At 43.0% G+C, this 15,000-nt stretch overlaps 1 protein-coding gene across 3 annotated transcripts in view; it reads left to right on the top strand.

Moving 5' to 3' along the window:
* The window catches only part of kcnab1a (potassium voltage-gated channel subfamily A regulatory beta subunit 1a), a 116,486-nt gene that overhangs the window by 7,108 nt on the left and 94,378 nt on the right, over positions 1–15,000 (top strand). Inside the window, exons 1-2 of one of the 3 annotated variants that reach the window (XM_062067281.1) lie at positions 5,290–5,508; positions 5,825–6,131. The exons of 1 other annotated variant lie outside the window; for it this stretch is intronic. In XM_062067281.1, coding sequence (XP_061923265.1) covers positions 5,872–6,131 — 260 coding nt within the window. In that variant the 5' untranslated portion in view covers positions 5,290–5,508; positions 5,825–5,871. Of the gene's footprint in view, positions 1–5,289; positions 5,509–5,824; positions 6,132–15,000 lie in introns of those variants that run through there. One more of the 3 variants, XM_062067283.1, reaches the window with a different exon arrangement.

The following is a 15,000-nucleotide window of genomic DNA, read 5'->3' as shown; positions in this document are numbered from 1 at the left end:
AGAAAATGTTTTTAATTTATTTATCTTATTTTACTAATTTTTAAAAAAAGTACCTTATCTTCACCATACCTGGTTGTCCAAATTAGGCATAATAATGTGTTAATTCCACGACTGCATATATCTGTATCGGTTGATATCGGTATCGGTAATTAAAGAGTTGGACAATATCGGAATATCGGATATCGGCAAAAAGCCATTATCGGACATCCCTAATATATATATATGCATCGATTTACATATATGTATATATAATGTATGTATTGTTTTATTTAAATATGATTCTATTTAAATATTATCCAGCAGCTTTAGATGCACAATGATGATAATGTAGTCTGGTAGTAGAAATGTAGGCCAGCAAGTTGGTGCTAAAGAGGAGCAGGACACTCCCTCAGGGCTGGAAACTGATCACTGCCTTGATTATTGCTGCCATGAAACACAATGAGCGTTCTCATTCAAGTTCACTAAATACTAAGAAGATGTCATTCAAGTTCACTAAATACTAAGAAGATGTCATGCCTTTCATATTTGCAACGATGAGTAAGAGAAGGTAGAGTGTGGACTGCAGTACAGCTCATTGATCTACTCGATCTATTAATATAACATGTCTACTGTAGATTACTTCTCCAGTTGGCAATCATCAGACTTATGTGATTGTTACCAGGAGACTTGCACACCAATGTGTGTGTGTGTGTGTGTGTGTGTGTGTGTGTGTGTGTGTGTGTGTGTGTGTGTGTGTGCGTGTGTGTGTGTGTGTGTGGAGGAGGCAGAATAATAAAAGCGTAATTAGTCTCAGCTGATGTAGAAAAAGTGGAAACAGGTAAAATTCTTCCTGTCAGAGGCGTTATTATAACTCAGAGCAATTAAATGATGTGTTTGTGCGGGGATTTGAATTCTATTACATCTACTCTATGATCATCTACATCTACTCTATGATCATCTACATCTACTCTATGATCATCTACATCTACTATATGATCATCTACATCTACTATATGATCATCTACATCTACTATATGATCATCTACATCTACTATATGATCATCTACATCTACTATATGATCATCTACATCTACTATATGATCATCTACATCTACTATATGATCATCTACATCTACTATATGATCATCTACATCTACTATATGATCATCTACATCTACTATATGATCATCTACATCTACTATATGATCATCTACATCTACTATATGATCATCTACATCTACTATATGATGATCTACATCTACTATATGATCATCTACATCTACTATATGATGATCTACATCTACTATATGATCATCTACATCTACTATATGATGATCTACATCTACTATATGATCATCTACATCTACTATATGATCATCTACATCTACTATATGATCATCTACATCTACTATATGATCATCTACATCTACTATATGATCATCTACATCTACTATATGATCATCTACATCTACTATATGATCATCTACATCTACTATATGATCATCTACATCTACTATATGATCATCTACATCTACTATATGATCATCTACATCTACTATATGATCATCTACATCTACTATATGATGATCTACATCTACTATATGATCATCTACATCTACTATATGATGATCTACATCTACTATATGATCATCTACATCTACTATATGATCATCTACATCTACTATATGATCATCTACATCTACTATATGATCATCTACATCTACTATATGATCATCTACATCTACTATATGATCATCTACATCTACTATATGATCATCTACATCTACTATATGATCATCTACATCTACTATATGATCATCTACATTTACTATATGATCATCTACATCTACTATATGATCATCTACATCTACTATATGATCATCTACATCTACTATATGATCATCTACATCTACTATATGATCATCTACATCTACTATATGATGATCTACATCTACTATATGATCATCTACATCTACTATATGATGATCTACATCTACTATATGATCATCTACATCTACTATATGATCATCTACATCTACTATATGACTTGTCTGAGTGGCTGAAAGGAAAAATAACCCTTTTTTTTTTTTTTTTAAATTAGATTTTTTTAAGTCGATTTTGAATCAATACAAGTAAAAATTGCGATTAATTTGAAAGTCCATTTTTTTTTGACACGCCTAGTTTGCACCCCTCGGGCCAAATTCCTTATTAAACTCGTGATGTCTTGTGGGCGAAACTGAAGACGCCGGAGCGGCCATTTTCCTTTCTATTAATTATTGTCTAAGTATCGGAATGGGACTCTGAGGCATCCCTACTGTGTGTGTGTGTGTGTGTGTGTGTGTGTGTGTGTGTGTGTATGTGTGTGTGTGTGTGTATGTGTGTGTGTGAGATAGAGAGAAGTGGAGCAGGGGCTTCCCTAAGATATCTTGTGGTTGACTTGATGACAAAAACATTGCCCCCAGACTGTGTGCAAATGTGCGGAACATCCTTTTGGCTCCCACTCTACCAGCGTGTGTGTGTGTGCGTGTGTTGCAACTGGTTTAGAAAGAGGCAGAACAAGAGGGGCTTAGAAATAAATGAAAGGCAGGATGGTAGATGAAGAGAATAGTGGGGGTGAGGAAGGGGACGAGTGTAATAAAGTGCACGCTTGTGTCAGTCTGAGATGGTGTTGGAAAGTTAAGTTAAAGTACCAATGATAGTCACACACACACTAGATGTGGTGAAATTTGTCCTCTGCATTCGACCCATCCCCTTGTTCACCCCCTGGGAGGTGAGGGGAGCAGTGGGCAGCAGCGGTGCCGCGCCCGGGAATCGTTTTTGGTGATTTAACCCCCAATTCCAACCCTTGATGCTGAGTGCCAAGCAGGGAGGTAATGGCTCCCATTTTTTTTTATAGTCTTTGATATGACTCGGGCGGGGTTTGAACTCACAACCTACCCATCTCAGGGCGGACACTCTAACCACTAGGCCACTGAGTAGGTAAAGAAAGATGGGAGAGAACTGCTGACCACCGTCAGGAGAGGAGAGTGAATACTGGGACACCAAAGTGGGATGAAGTGAGGGCAGGAGAGAGGATGGGAAGTGGGAAGACAAGGGGTGAGAGGATAAAGAGGCAGGGAGAGAAACACATCATAGAGAGATGGGGCGAGAGAGGGAGAGAGAAAGAGATGGGGGTGAGTGACAGAGAGGAAGAGATGGGGGCGAGAGAGAGAGAAAGAGATGGGGCGAGAGAGAGAGAGAGAGAGATGGGCAAGAGAGAGAGAAAGAGATGGGGGCGAGAGAGAGAGAAAGAGATGCGGCGAGAGAGAGAGAGCGAGAGAGAGATGGGGCAAGAGAGAGAGAAAGAGATGGGGGCGAGAGAGAGAGAAAGAGATGGGGCGAGAAAGAGAGAGAGAGAGATGGGGCGAGAGAGAGAGAGAGATGGGGCAAGAGAGAGAAAGAGATGGGGGTGAGTAACAGAGAGAAAGAGATGGGGGCGAGAGAGAGATGGGGTGAGAGAGAGAGAGATGGGGCGAGAGAGAGAGAGAGAGACGGGGTGGGTGACAGAGAGAGAAGAGATGGGGACGAGAGAGAGAGCGAGAGAGCTGGGGTGAGAGAGAAAGAGATGGGGTGAGAGAGATGGGGGCGAGTGAGAGAAAGAGATGGGGGCGAGAGATAGAGAGCTGGGGGTAAGAGAGAGAGAGAGATGGGGTGATAGAGAGATGGGGGCAAGAGAGAGAAAGACGTGGGTTCGAGAGAGAGAGAGTTGGGGGCGAGTGAGAGAAAGAGATGGGGGCGAGAGATAGAGAGCTGGGGGCAAGAAAGAGAGAGAGATGGGGTGAGAGAGAGATGGGGGCCAGAGAATGAGATGGGGCGAGAGAGAGAGAGAGACGGGGTGGGTGACAGAGAGAGAAGAGATGGGGACGAGCGAGAGAGTTGGGGTGAGAGAGAAGGACATAGGGAGAGAGAGAGAAAGAGATGGGGTGAGAGAGAGATGGGGGCGAGAGAGAGAAAGACGTGGGTTCGAGAGAGAGAGAGTTGGGGGCGAGTGAGAGAAAGAGATGGGGGTGAGAGATAGAGAGCTGGGGGCAGGAGAGAGAGATGGGGGCGAGAGAGGGACATGGGGAGAGAGAGAAAGAGATGGGGTGAGAGAGAGAAAGACGTGGGTTCGAGAGAGAGAGAGTTGGGGGCGAGTGAGAGAAAGAGATGGGGGTGAGAGATAGAGAGCTGGGGGCAGGAGAGAGAGATGGGGGCGAGAGGGAAAGAGATGGGTGAGAGAGAGAGAGATGGGGGCGAGAGAGAGAAAGAGATGGGGCGAGCAATAGAGAGCTGGGGGCAAGAGAGAGAGAGATAGATGGGGGCGAGAGAGAAAGAGATGGGGGCGAGAGAGACAAAGAGATGGGGCGAGCAATAGAGAGCTGGGGGCAAGAGAGAGGGATAGATGGGGCGAGAGAGAAAGAGTTGGGGGCGAGAGAGACAAAGAGATGGGGCGAGCAATAGAGAGCTGGGGGCAAGAGAGAGAGAGAGATGGGGCGAGAGAGAAAGAGATGGGGGCGAGAGAGACAAAGAGATGGGGCGAGCAATAGAGAGCTTGGGGGCAAGAGAGAGGGATAGATGGGGGCGAGAGAGAAAGAGATTGGGGCGAGAGAGAGAAAGAGATGGGGCGAGCAATAGAGAACTGGGGGCAAGAGAGAGAGAGAGATGGGGGCGAGAGGGAGAAAGAGATGGGTTCGAGAGAGAGTGAGTTGGGGGGAGAGAGAGAGAGATGGGGGAAAGAGAGAGAGAGAGATGGGGGCGAGAGATAGAGACCTGAGGGCAAGAGAGAGAGAGAGAGATGGTGGCGAGAGGGGAAGAGATGGAGGCGAGAGAGAGAAAGATGGTGCGAGACAAAGAGAAAGAGAGATGGGGCGAGAGAGAGATGGGGGTAAGAGAGAGAGCGAGAGAAAGAGATGGCGCCAGAGATAGAGATCTGGGGGCGAGAGAAAGAGAGAGAGAGATAGAGATCTGGGGGCGAGAGAAAGAGAGAGAGAGATAGAGATCTGGGGGCGAGAGAGAGAGAGATCTGGGGGCGAGAGAGAGAGACAGAAAGAGATGGGGGGGGGGAGAGAGAGAGAGATAGAGAAAGAGAGAGAGGGAGAGAGAGAGAGAGAGAGAGAGAGAGAGAGAGAGAGAGAGAGAGAGAGAGAGAGAGAGAGAGAGAGAGAGGTGGGGGTGTGGAATAATGTCCCAGATTCCCTGACTGGAAGCAAAAGCAAAGTGTGTGTCTCATGCAGACTGATTGTGTAGAGGGCAAAGTGTGTGTGTGTGTGTGTGTGTGTGTGTGTGTGTGTGTGTGTGTGTGTGTGTGTGTGTGTGTGTGTGTGTGTGTGTGTGTGTGTGTGTGTGTGTGTGTGTGTGTGTGTGTGTGAGAGAGAGAGAGAGAGAGAGACTTCATGAGCACAAACAACAAATGTGCTGATGATGGACGATCACTTTTATTCACCCTGGACTTTCTTCACTGGAATTATATTTCCACATTTCTTCCTCTGACCATTGATTGAAAACAAAAAAGTAAGAATTATATTTCCACATTTCTTCCTCTGACCATTGATTGAAAACAAAAAAGTAAGAATTATATTTCCACATTTCTTCCTCTGACCATTGATTGAAAACAAAAAAGTAAGAATTATATTTCCACATTTCTTCCTCTGACCATTGATTGAAAACAAAAAAGTAAGAATTATATTTCCACATTTCTTCCATTGATCATTGATTGAAAACAAAAAAGTAAGAATTATATTTCCACATTTCTTCCTCTGACCATTGATTGAAAACAAAAAAGTAAGAATTATATTTCCACATTTCTTCCTCTGACCATTGATTGAAGAGAAGAGGGTCACATTTGTCACATAGTTGTGAGCGTGGCACTGGAAGATGTACGTGTACAAAGCCACCTGCCAGGACCTCCCCAACCCCAAGCAGAGGGGCCCCCGCAGGCCCAGCGGGCTCCAGGCTCAGCAGGGCCTCGGCCAGGGGAGGCTGGGGGGGCCCCGGACCCCCGGCTGCCCCCCCGTCATGCTGTGGACCCCCAAGAGGAAGAATGTGAAGGAGCTGAGACACCTGCAGGACTTTGTCAACTTTCACTCTTTGACTCTGCACGACTCCATCAGGAGCCAGACAGGCATGGTCTACAGGTAACCTCACCTGTGTGTGTGTGTGTGTGTGTGTGTGTGTGTGTGTGTGTTCGTGTGTGTGTGTGTGTGTGTGTGTGTGTGTGTGTGTGTGTGTGTTCGTGTGTGTGTGTGTGTGTGTGTGTGTGTGTGTGCGTGCGTGCGTGTGTGTGTGTGTGTGGGACAGCTGATGTCACAATTCTACTTTTACTGCAAACATGTGTTCCTGTTCTGTGCACTTGTTGCTCTTGTTGTTGACAGTAACATTTACAACGTTCTAGAACACACCTATTGTCCTGTGTACTACAACACACCTATTGTCCCGTGTTCTAGCACACATCTATTGTCCCGTGTTCTACAACACATCTATTGTCCCGTGTTCTAGCACACATCTATTGTCCTGTGTTCTAGCACACATCTATTGTCCTGTGTTCTAGCAGACATCTATTGTCCCGTGTTCTACAACACACCTATTGTCCTGTGTTCTAGCACACATCTATTGTCCTGTGTTCTAGCAGACATCTATTGTCCCGTGTTCTACAACACATCTATTGTCCCGTGTTCTAGCACACATCTATTGTCCCGTGTACTAGGACACATCTATTGTCCCGTGTTCTAGCACACAGCTATTGTCCTGTGTTCTAGCAGACATCTATTGTCCCGTGTTCTACAACACATCTATTGTCCCGTGTTCTAGCACACATCTATTGTCCCGTGTACTAGGACACATCTATTGTCCCGTGTTCTAGCACACAGCTATTGTCCTGTGTTCTAGGACACATCTATTGTCCCGTGTTCTACCACACATCTATTGTCCCGTGTTCTAGGACACATCTATTGTCCCGTGTTCTAGCACACATCTATTGTCCTGTGTTCTAGCACACATCTATTGTCCTGTGTTCTAGCAGACATCTATTGTCCCGTGTTCTAGGACACATCTATTGTCCCGTGTTCTAGCACACACCTATTGTCCTGTGTTCTAGGACACATCTATTGTCCCGTGTGCTACAACACATCTATTGTCCCGTGTTCTAGCACACATCTATTGTCCCGTGTTCTAGCACACATCTATTGTCCTGTGTTCTAGCAGACATCTATTGTCCCGTGTTCTAGCTCACATCTATTGTCCTGTGTTCTAGGACACATCTATTGTCCCGTGTTCTAGCAGACATCTATTGTCCCGTGTTCTAGGACACATCTATTGTCCTGTGTTCTAGCAGACATCTATTGTCCCGTGTTCTAGGACACATCTATTGTCCCGTGTTCTAGCACACACCTATTGTCCTGTGTTCTAGGACACATCTATTGTCCCGTGTGCTACAACACATCTATTGTCCCGTGTTCTAGCACACATCTATTGTCCCGTGTTCTAGCACACATCTATTGTCCTGTGTGCTAGCAGACATCTATTGTCCCGTGTTCTAGCTCACATCTATTGTCCTGTGTTCTAGGACACATCTATTGTCCCGTGTTCTAGCACACATCTATTGTCCCGTGTTCTAGGACACATCTATTGTCCTGTGTTCTAGCACACATCTATTGTCCTGTGTTCTAGCAGACATCTATTGTCCCGTGTTCTAGGACACATCTATTGTCCAGTGTTCTAGGACACATCTATTGTCCTGTGTTCTAGCAGACATCTATTGTCCCGTGTCCTACAACACACCTATTGTCCCGTGTTCTAGCACACATCTATTGTCCCGTGTACTAGGACACAACTATTGTCCCGTGTTCTAGCACACATCTATTGTCCTGTGTTCTAGGACACATCTATTGTCCCGTGTTCTAGCACACATCTATTGTCCCGTGTTGTAGCACACATCTATTGCCCGTGTTCTAGCACACATCTATTGTCCTGTGTTCTAGCACACATCCATTGTCCTGTGTTCTAGCAGACATCTATTGTCCCATGTTGTAGGACACATCTATTGTCCCGTGTTCTAGCACACATCTATTGTCCTGTGTTCTAGGACACATCTATTGTCCTGTGTTCTACAACACATCTATTGTCCCGTGTTCTAGCACACATCTATTGTCCAGTGTTCTAGCACACATCTATTGTCCTGTGTTCTATCAGACATCTATTGTCCCGTGTTCTACAACACATCTATTGTCCCGTGTTCTAGCACACACCTATTGTCCCGTGTTTCTAGCACACATCTATTGTCCTGTGTTCTAGGACACATCTATTGTCCCATGTTCTAGCACACACCTATTGTCCTGTGTTCTAGCACACACCTATTGTCCCGTGTTCTAGCACACATCTATTGTCCCGTGTTCTACAACACACCTATTGTCCTGTGTTCTAGCACACATCTATTGTCCTGTGTTCTACAACACACCTATTGTCCTGTGTTCTAGCACACACCTATTGTCCCGTGTTCTAGCACACATCTATTGTCCCTTGTTGTACAACACATATATTGTCCCGTGTTCTAGCACACACCTATTGTCCCGTGTTCTAGGACACACTTATTGTCCCGTGTTCTAGACACACCTTTTCCCGTGTTCTAGACACACCTATTGTCCCGTGTTCCAGGACACACCTTTTGTCCCGTGTTCTAGGACACACCTTTTGTCCCGTGTTCTAGGACACACTTTTTGTCCCATGTTCTAGGACACACCTATTTTCCCGTGTTCTAGGACACATCTATTGTCCCGTGTTGTAGGACACACATATTGTCCCGTGTTCTAGGACACATCTATTGTCCCGTGTGCTAGGACACATCTATTGTCCCGTGTTCTACAACACACCTATTTTCCCGTGTTCTAGGACACACCTATTTTCCAGTGTCTAGGACACATCTATTGTCCCGTGTGCTAGGACACATCTATTGTCCCGTGTGCTAGGATTAAAGTGAATTAAAATGTTATTTGTCAGCCCTAAAAGATCCTCAACTTTTGTTGTTTCACTCTCATTGATGGAGAACATTATTATTGTCCTTCTTTTTGATCTTCTTTTGGTTCTTATTGTTTTTTTGTTCTTGTTCTTCTTTTTATTTGTTGTTATTCTGTGATCTTTTCTTATTGTTTTTTCCTTTTGTTGTTCTTGTTTGTGTTCTTGTTGTTTTTATTTGTGTTCTTCTGGGTTCTCTTCTTCTTCTTCTTTTTGTTGTACTTTTTGTTGTTCTTTGTTTTATTGTTCTTCTTATTAGGTTTGATTCTTCTGTGTGTTCTTCTTTTTGTTTTTTGTTCCTGTTGTTTTTTTCTTGTTTTTGTTCTTCTTGTTCTCCTTTTATTCCTTTTGTTTTTGTTTGTGTTCTTCTTTTTTTGTTCTTGTTTGTGTTCTTGTTCTTCTTTTTGTTCCCATTGCTTTTGTTCTTGTTTGTGTTCTTCTTTTTCTTTTTGTTCTTCTTGTTTTTCTTTGTTTGTCCTGTTTTTGTTGTTGTTTGTGTTCTTCTTTTTCTTTTTGTTCTTCTTGTTTTTATTTTTGTTCCTCTTGTTCTTGTTTGTATTCTCATTCTTCTTATTTTTTATTTTCTTCTTGTTCTCTTTTTGTTTTTGTTCTTTAGTTTTTTTACCTCTTGTTTTTGTTGTTGTTTGTGTTCTTCTTTTGTTCTTGTTTGTGTTATTCTTTTTTTGTGAATGTTTGTGTTCTTGTTCTTTTTGTTCCCCTTGTTTTCGTTGTTGTTTGTGTTCTTCTTATTTTCCTTTTGTTTTTCTTGTATTGTTGTTCTTCTGTTTGTTTTTTGTTCTTTTGTTCTTCTTGTTCTTCTTTGTTTAGTTTTTTTTGTTTGTTCTTGTTCTTCTTTTTTTTTGTTCTTCTTTTCTTCTTCTTTGTTCCTCTTGTTTTTGTTTGTTGTTCTTTTTCTGCCTCATTCTCTTATTGTTCTTTTTCCTCTTTTCCTTCTCCTCCTCAAATGTATATCCAACATACAATAACACAAAGTTATTCCCTTTTACAAAAGACATGCTGAGTATGACTAAAACCACCAAAGTTCCCCTCGTACAATTTTGTTGGTTGATGACTTTAGTGTTTCTTCTTGCGTACATAAACAGCAGCCTGGAAGTAGTACAGTAGAGGTTCCACAATAGCGAGGCTGTGATTGGTGGACACAGAAGGGGGCGGGACAAAACAATGGACACCAAACAAGAAGCAGCAAAAAGAAAACAAAGTAAAAGTTGATGTTGTGCTGCAAGTCAAGTGTGCACAAATGAGGCTGAGTAATGTTGCTAAGTCCAGTAGAACTTGGCCAGTATTTTCTTCTTGGACCATCTATCATTCAGGACAAAAATAATACGACTTAGATTGTTGTTGTTATTGTTATGTCCAGTAGAACATGTCCAGTATCTATCATTGAGGACAATAATACGACTTAGATTGTTGTTAATGTTGTTATGTCCAGTAGAACATGTCCAGTATCTATCATTCAGGACAAAAATAATACGACTTAGATTGTTGTTAATGTTGCTAAGTCCAGTAGAACATGTCCAGTATCTATCATTGAGGACAAAAATAACCACTTAGATTTTCCACTGAGGTGTTGGTGCAGAAGAAATGAGAACATGATTCCATAAATCCCTCCAAGGGTGTTTGTTGGCAAGCTGTTTCCCTTTTGGCTGCACCTGGCTTTAGGGGCTCATATGCCACGTGTGTGTGTTTGGTTGCCATGGTAACAATGTACAGTATGGACTGTACGTACGCTCCACAGCAGAGCAGCTGGCAGCCCTGAAGGCCGACATTGTGCCAATTGACAGAATCCTTCTAGAATTAGTTGTTCATGATGGTGTTCTTGCTATTGCATCATCTAGCTGACTTTATAGGTCATGTTTCTAGAATTAGTTGTGTTCATGATGGTGTTCTTGCTATTGCATCATCCAGCTGACTTTATAGGTCATGTTTCTAGAATTAGTTGTGTTCATGATGGTGTTCTTGCTATTGCATCATCCAGCTGACTTTATAGGTCATGTTTCTAGAATTAGTTGTGTTCATGATGGTGTTCTTGCTATTGCATCACCCAGCTGACTTCTTCTTGAGGTTATCTAGAGTCACCAAAGCAGCCGGAGCGTCCCCCCGAGTGGGTTTTCGGTCTGATAAATGCACGCATCCCCGTCCAGGGTCAGCGCTCGTATGCATGTACTAGCTCTAGAATTGCCACAGTTATCCAAGTAACGGTGGAGTGATCAAAGGAACCATAACTGATTTAAAGGCCTACTGAAAGCCACTACTAGCGACCACGCAGTCTGATAGTTTATATATCAATGATGAAATCTTAACATTGCAACACATGCCAATACGGCCGGATTAACTTATAAAGTGACATTTAAAATTTCCCGGGAAATATCCGGCTGAAACGTCGCGGTACGATGACGTATGCGCGTGACGTAGTCAGTTTAACGGAAGTTATGGTACCCCGTAGAATCCTATACAAAAAGCTCTGTTTTCATTTCATAATTCCACAGTATTCTGGACATCTTTTGCAATTTGTTTAATAAACAATGAAGGCTGCAAAGAAGACAGTTGTAGGTGGGATCGGTGTATTAGCAGCGGACTACAGCAACACAACCAGGAGGACTTTGTTGGAGAGCAGACGCGCTAGCCGCCGACCTCACCTTGACTTCCTACGTCTCCGGGCCGCCAAACGCATCGGGTGAAGTCCTTCGTCCTTCCGCTGATCGCTGGAACGCAGGTGAGCACGGGTGTTGATGAGCAGATGAGGGCTGGCTGGCGTAGGTGGAGAGCTAATGTTTTTAGCATAGCTCTGTGCAGTCCGGTTGCTAAGTTAGCTTCAATGGCGTCGTTAGCACAGCATTGTTAACCTTCGCCAGGCTGGAAAGCATTAACCGTGTATTTACATGTCCACGGTTTAATAGTATTGTTGATTTTCTATCTATCCTTCCAGTCGGGTTTATTTTTCTTGTTTCTATATGCAGTTAAAGCACGATGCTATCACGTTAGCTCGTAGCTAAAGCGTTTCGCCGATGTATTGTCGTGGAGATAAAAGGCACTGAATGTCCATTTCGCGTGCTCGACTCTCATTTTCAAGAGGATATAGTATCCCAGGTGGTTTAAAATACAAATCCGTGATCCACAATAGAAAAAGGAGAGAGTGTGGAATCCAATGAGCCAGCTTGTACCTAAGTTACGGTCAGAGCGAAAAAAAATATGTATTTCACTGCATTCTAGTCCGTCACTCTAAAGTTCCTCGTCCACGAATCTTTCATCCTCGCTCAAATTAATGGGGTAATGGTCCGAATAGCTCTAGCTGCGTTGAAAACATTAGGAAAATATGAGGGAGTGAACAACTGACAACGTCACGCTACTTCCGGTACAGGCAAGGCTTTTTTTTATCAGAGACCAAAAGTTGCGAACTTTATCGTCGATTTTCTCTACTAAATCCTTTCAGCAAAAATATGGCAATATCGCAAAATGATCAAGTATGACACATAGAATGGATCTGCTATTCCCGTTTAAATTAAAAAATTTCATTTCAGTAGGCCTTTAATGAGCCAAACGCAGTTTCACTGTCAAACTGGTTTGCACTTGCATGACTTAATCTCTGAGACAAGCATATTCTACTGGCAGGATCAACCAGGTAGACCCTAAGATTTTTTGTTAAAATAAAGCCAATAATGCAATTTTTTCTGGTCCCCTTTATTTAGAAAAATACCGAAAAGTATCGAAAAGTATCGAAATAATATTGGTATCAGGACAACACTAGCCACAAAAATATCATGCAAAAGTGCAGAATCCAAGCATTGTAAGACTTAGTATAGTTGAAGACTTACAGTCATTAGAAAAGATCCCCGCACATCATAATGGCAGCTACACTTTACATCTTAAACATCTAAAAACATTCTTTGGGAATGTCCGGCGGGCCACATTAAAAAGCTTAACGGGCTGCATGTGGCCCCCGGGCCTTCATTTGCCCAGCTCTGCGCTAGCCCAACAATGGACCACGGCCTTATGGTAAAAAACACTGACTTAAAGGCCTACTGAAATTATTTTTTTTTATTTAAACGGGAATAGCAGATCAATTCTATGTGTCATACTTGATCATTTCGCGATATTGCCATATTTTTGCTGAAAGGATTTAGTAGAGAAAATCGACGATAAAGTTCGCAACTTTTGCTCGCTGATAAAAAAAAGCCTTGCCTGTAGCGGAAGTAGCGTGACGTCACAGGAGCTAGTATTCCTCACAATTCCCCGTTGTTTACAATGGAGCGAGAGAGATTCGGACCGAGAAAGTGATGATTACCCCATTAATTTGAGCCAGGATGAAAGATTCGTAGATGAGGAACGTTACAGTGAAGGACTTGAGAGGCAGTAATGGACGTATCTTTTTTCGCTCTGACCGTAACTTAGGTACAAGCTGGCTCATTGGATTCCACACTCTCCTTTTTCTATTGTGGATCAAAGATTTGTATTTTAAACCACCTCGGATACTTTATCCTCTTGAAAATGAGAGTAGAGAACGCGAAATGGACATTAAGTGCCTTTTATCTCCACGACAATACATCGGCGAAATGCTTTAGCTACGAGCTAACGTGATAGCATCTTGCTTTAACTGCTTATAGAAACAAAAGAAATAAACCCCTGACTGGAAGTATAGATAGAAAATCATCAATACTATTAAACCGTGGACATGTAAATACACGGTTAATGCTTTCCAGCCTGGCGAAGGTTAACAATGCTGTGCTAACGACGCCATTGAAGCTAACTTAGCAACCAGACTGCACAGAGCTATGCTAAAAACATTAGCTCTCCACCTACGCCAGCCAGCCCTCATTTGCTCATCAACACCCGTGCTCACCTGCGTTCCAGCGATCGGCAGAAGGACGAAGGACTTCACCCGATGCGTTTGGCGGCCCGGAGACGTAGGAAGTCAAGGTGAAGTCGGCGGCTAGCGCGGCTAGCGCTCTAACAAAGTCCTCCTGGTTGTGTTGCTGTAGTCCGCTGCTAATACACTGATCCCACCTACAACTGTCTTCTTTGCAGCCTTCATTGTTCATTAAAAAAATTGCAAAAGATGTCCAGAATACTGTGGAATTATGAAATGAAAACAGCTTTTTGTATAGGATTCTACGGGGTACCATAACTTCCGTTACTCGGACTTCGTCACGCGCATACGTCATCATACCGCGATGTTTCAGCCGGATATTTCCCGGGAATTTAAAATGTCACTTTATAAGTTAACCCGGCCGTATTGGCATGTGTTGCAATGTTAAGATTTCATCATTGATATATAAACTATCAGACTGCGTGGTCGCTAGTAGTGGCTTTCAGTAGGCCTTTAAGGGCCAAGTTTTTTCTTTTGGCCCTTAATGTTCTCTTCTCCACACACACACACACACACACACACACACACACACACACACACACACACACACACACACACACACACACACACACACACACACACACACACACACACACACACACACACACACACACACACACACACACACACACACACACACACCTCTCTCTCTACTAAGGGCAGCTCTAAGTTGTCTTATATAGAGTGATGAAAAAGAACATCAGCGCTACCAGCTTGGGTGCATGGTAAAGTATGTGTGTGTGTGTGTGTGTGTGTGTGTGTGTGTGTGTTTGTGTGTGTGTGTGTGTGTGTGTGAGAGAAAGGACAGTGTAAATTGTGGCCAAATAACGACCTGCAGAGGGTGCTTGTTGGTGGTCTTGCCATCAGGGGGAGCTGTCTACCTGCTCCACACTGGACATTAGTGTGTGTGTGTGTGTGTGTGTGTGTGTGTGTGTGTGTGTGTGTGTGTGTGTGTGTGTGTGTGTGTGTGTATGTGTGTGTGTGTGTGTGTGTGTGTGTGTGTGTGGACTTGCACAGATAAGTGTGAAGAGATCATTTGAAGGCACTTCCTGTGGACACTTTGACTTCCTATGAGTCATTTTAATGGTGGAACTAAAATTAACACTGCGACA

This window comes from Entelurus aequoreus, linkage group LG13 (genome assembly GCF_033978785.1).
Source record: "Entelurus aequoreus isolate RoL-2023_Sb linkage group LG13, RoL_Eaeq_v1.1, whole genome shotgun sequence".
Lineage (NCBI taxonomy): Eukaryota > Metazoa > Chordata > Actinopteri > Syngnathiformes > Syngnathidae > Entelurus > Entelurus aequoreus.
The sequence above is the reverse complement of the archived record's forward strand: the minus strand, read 5'-3'. Positions and strand labels throughout refer to the sequence as shown.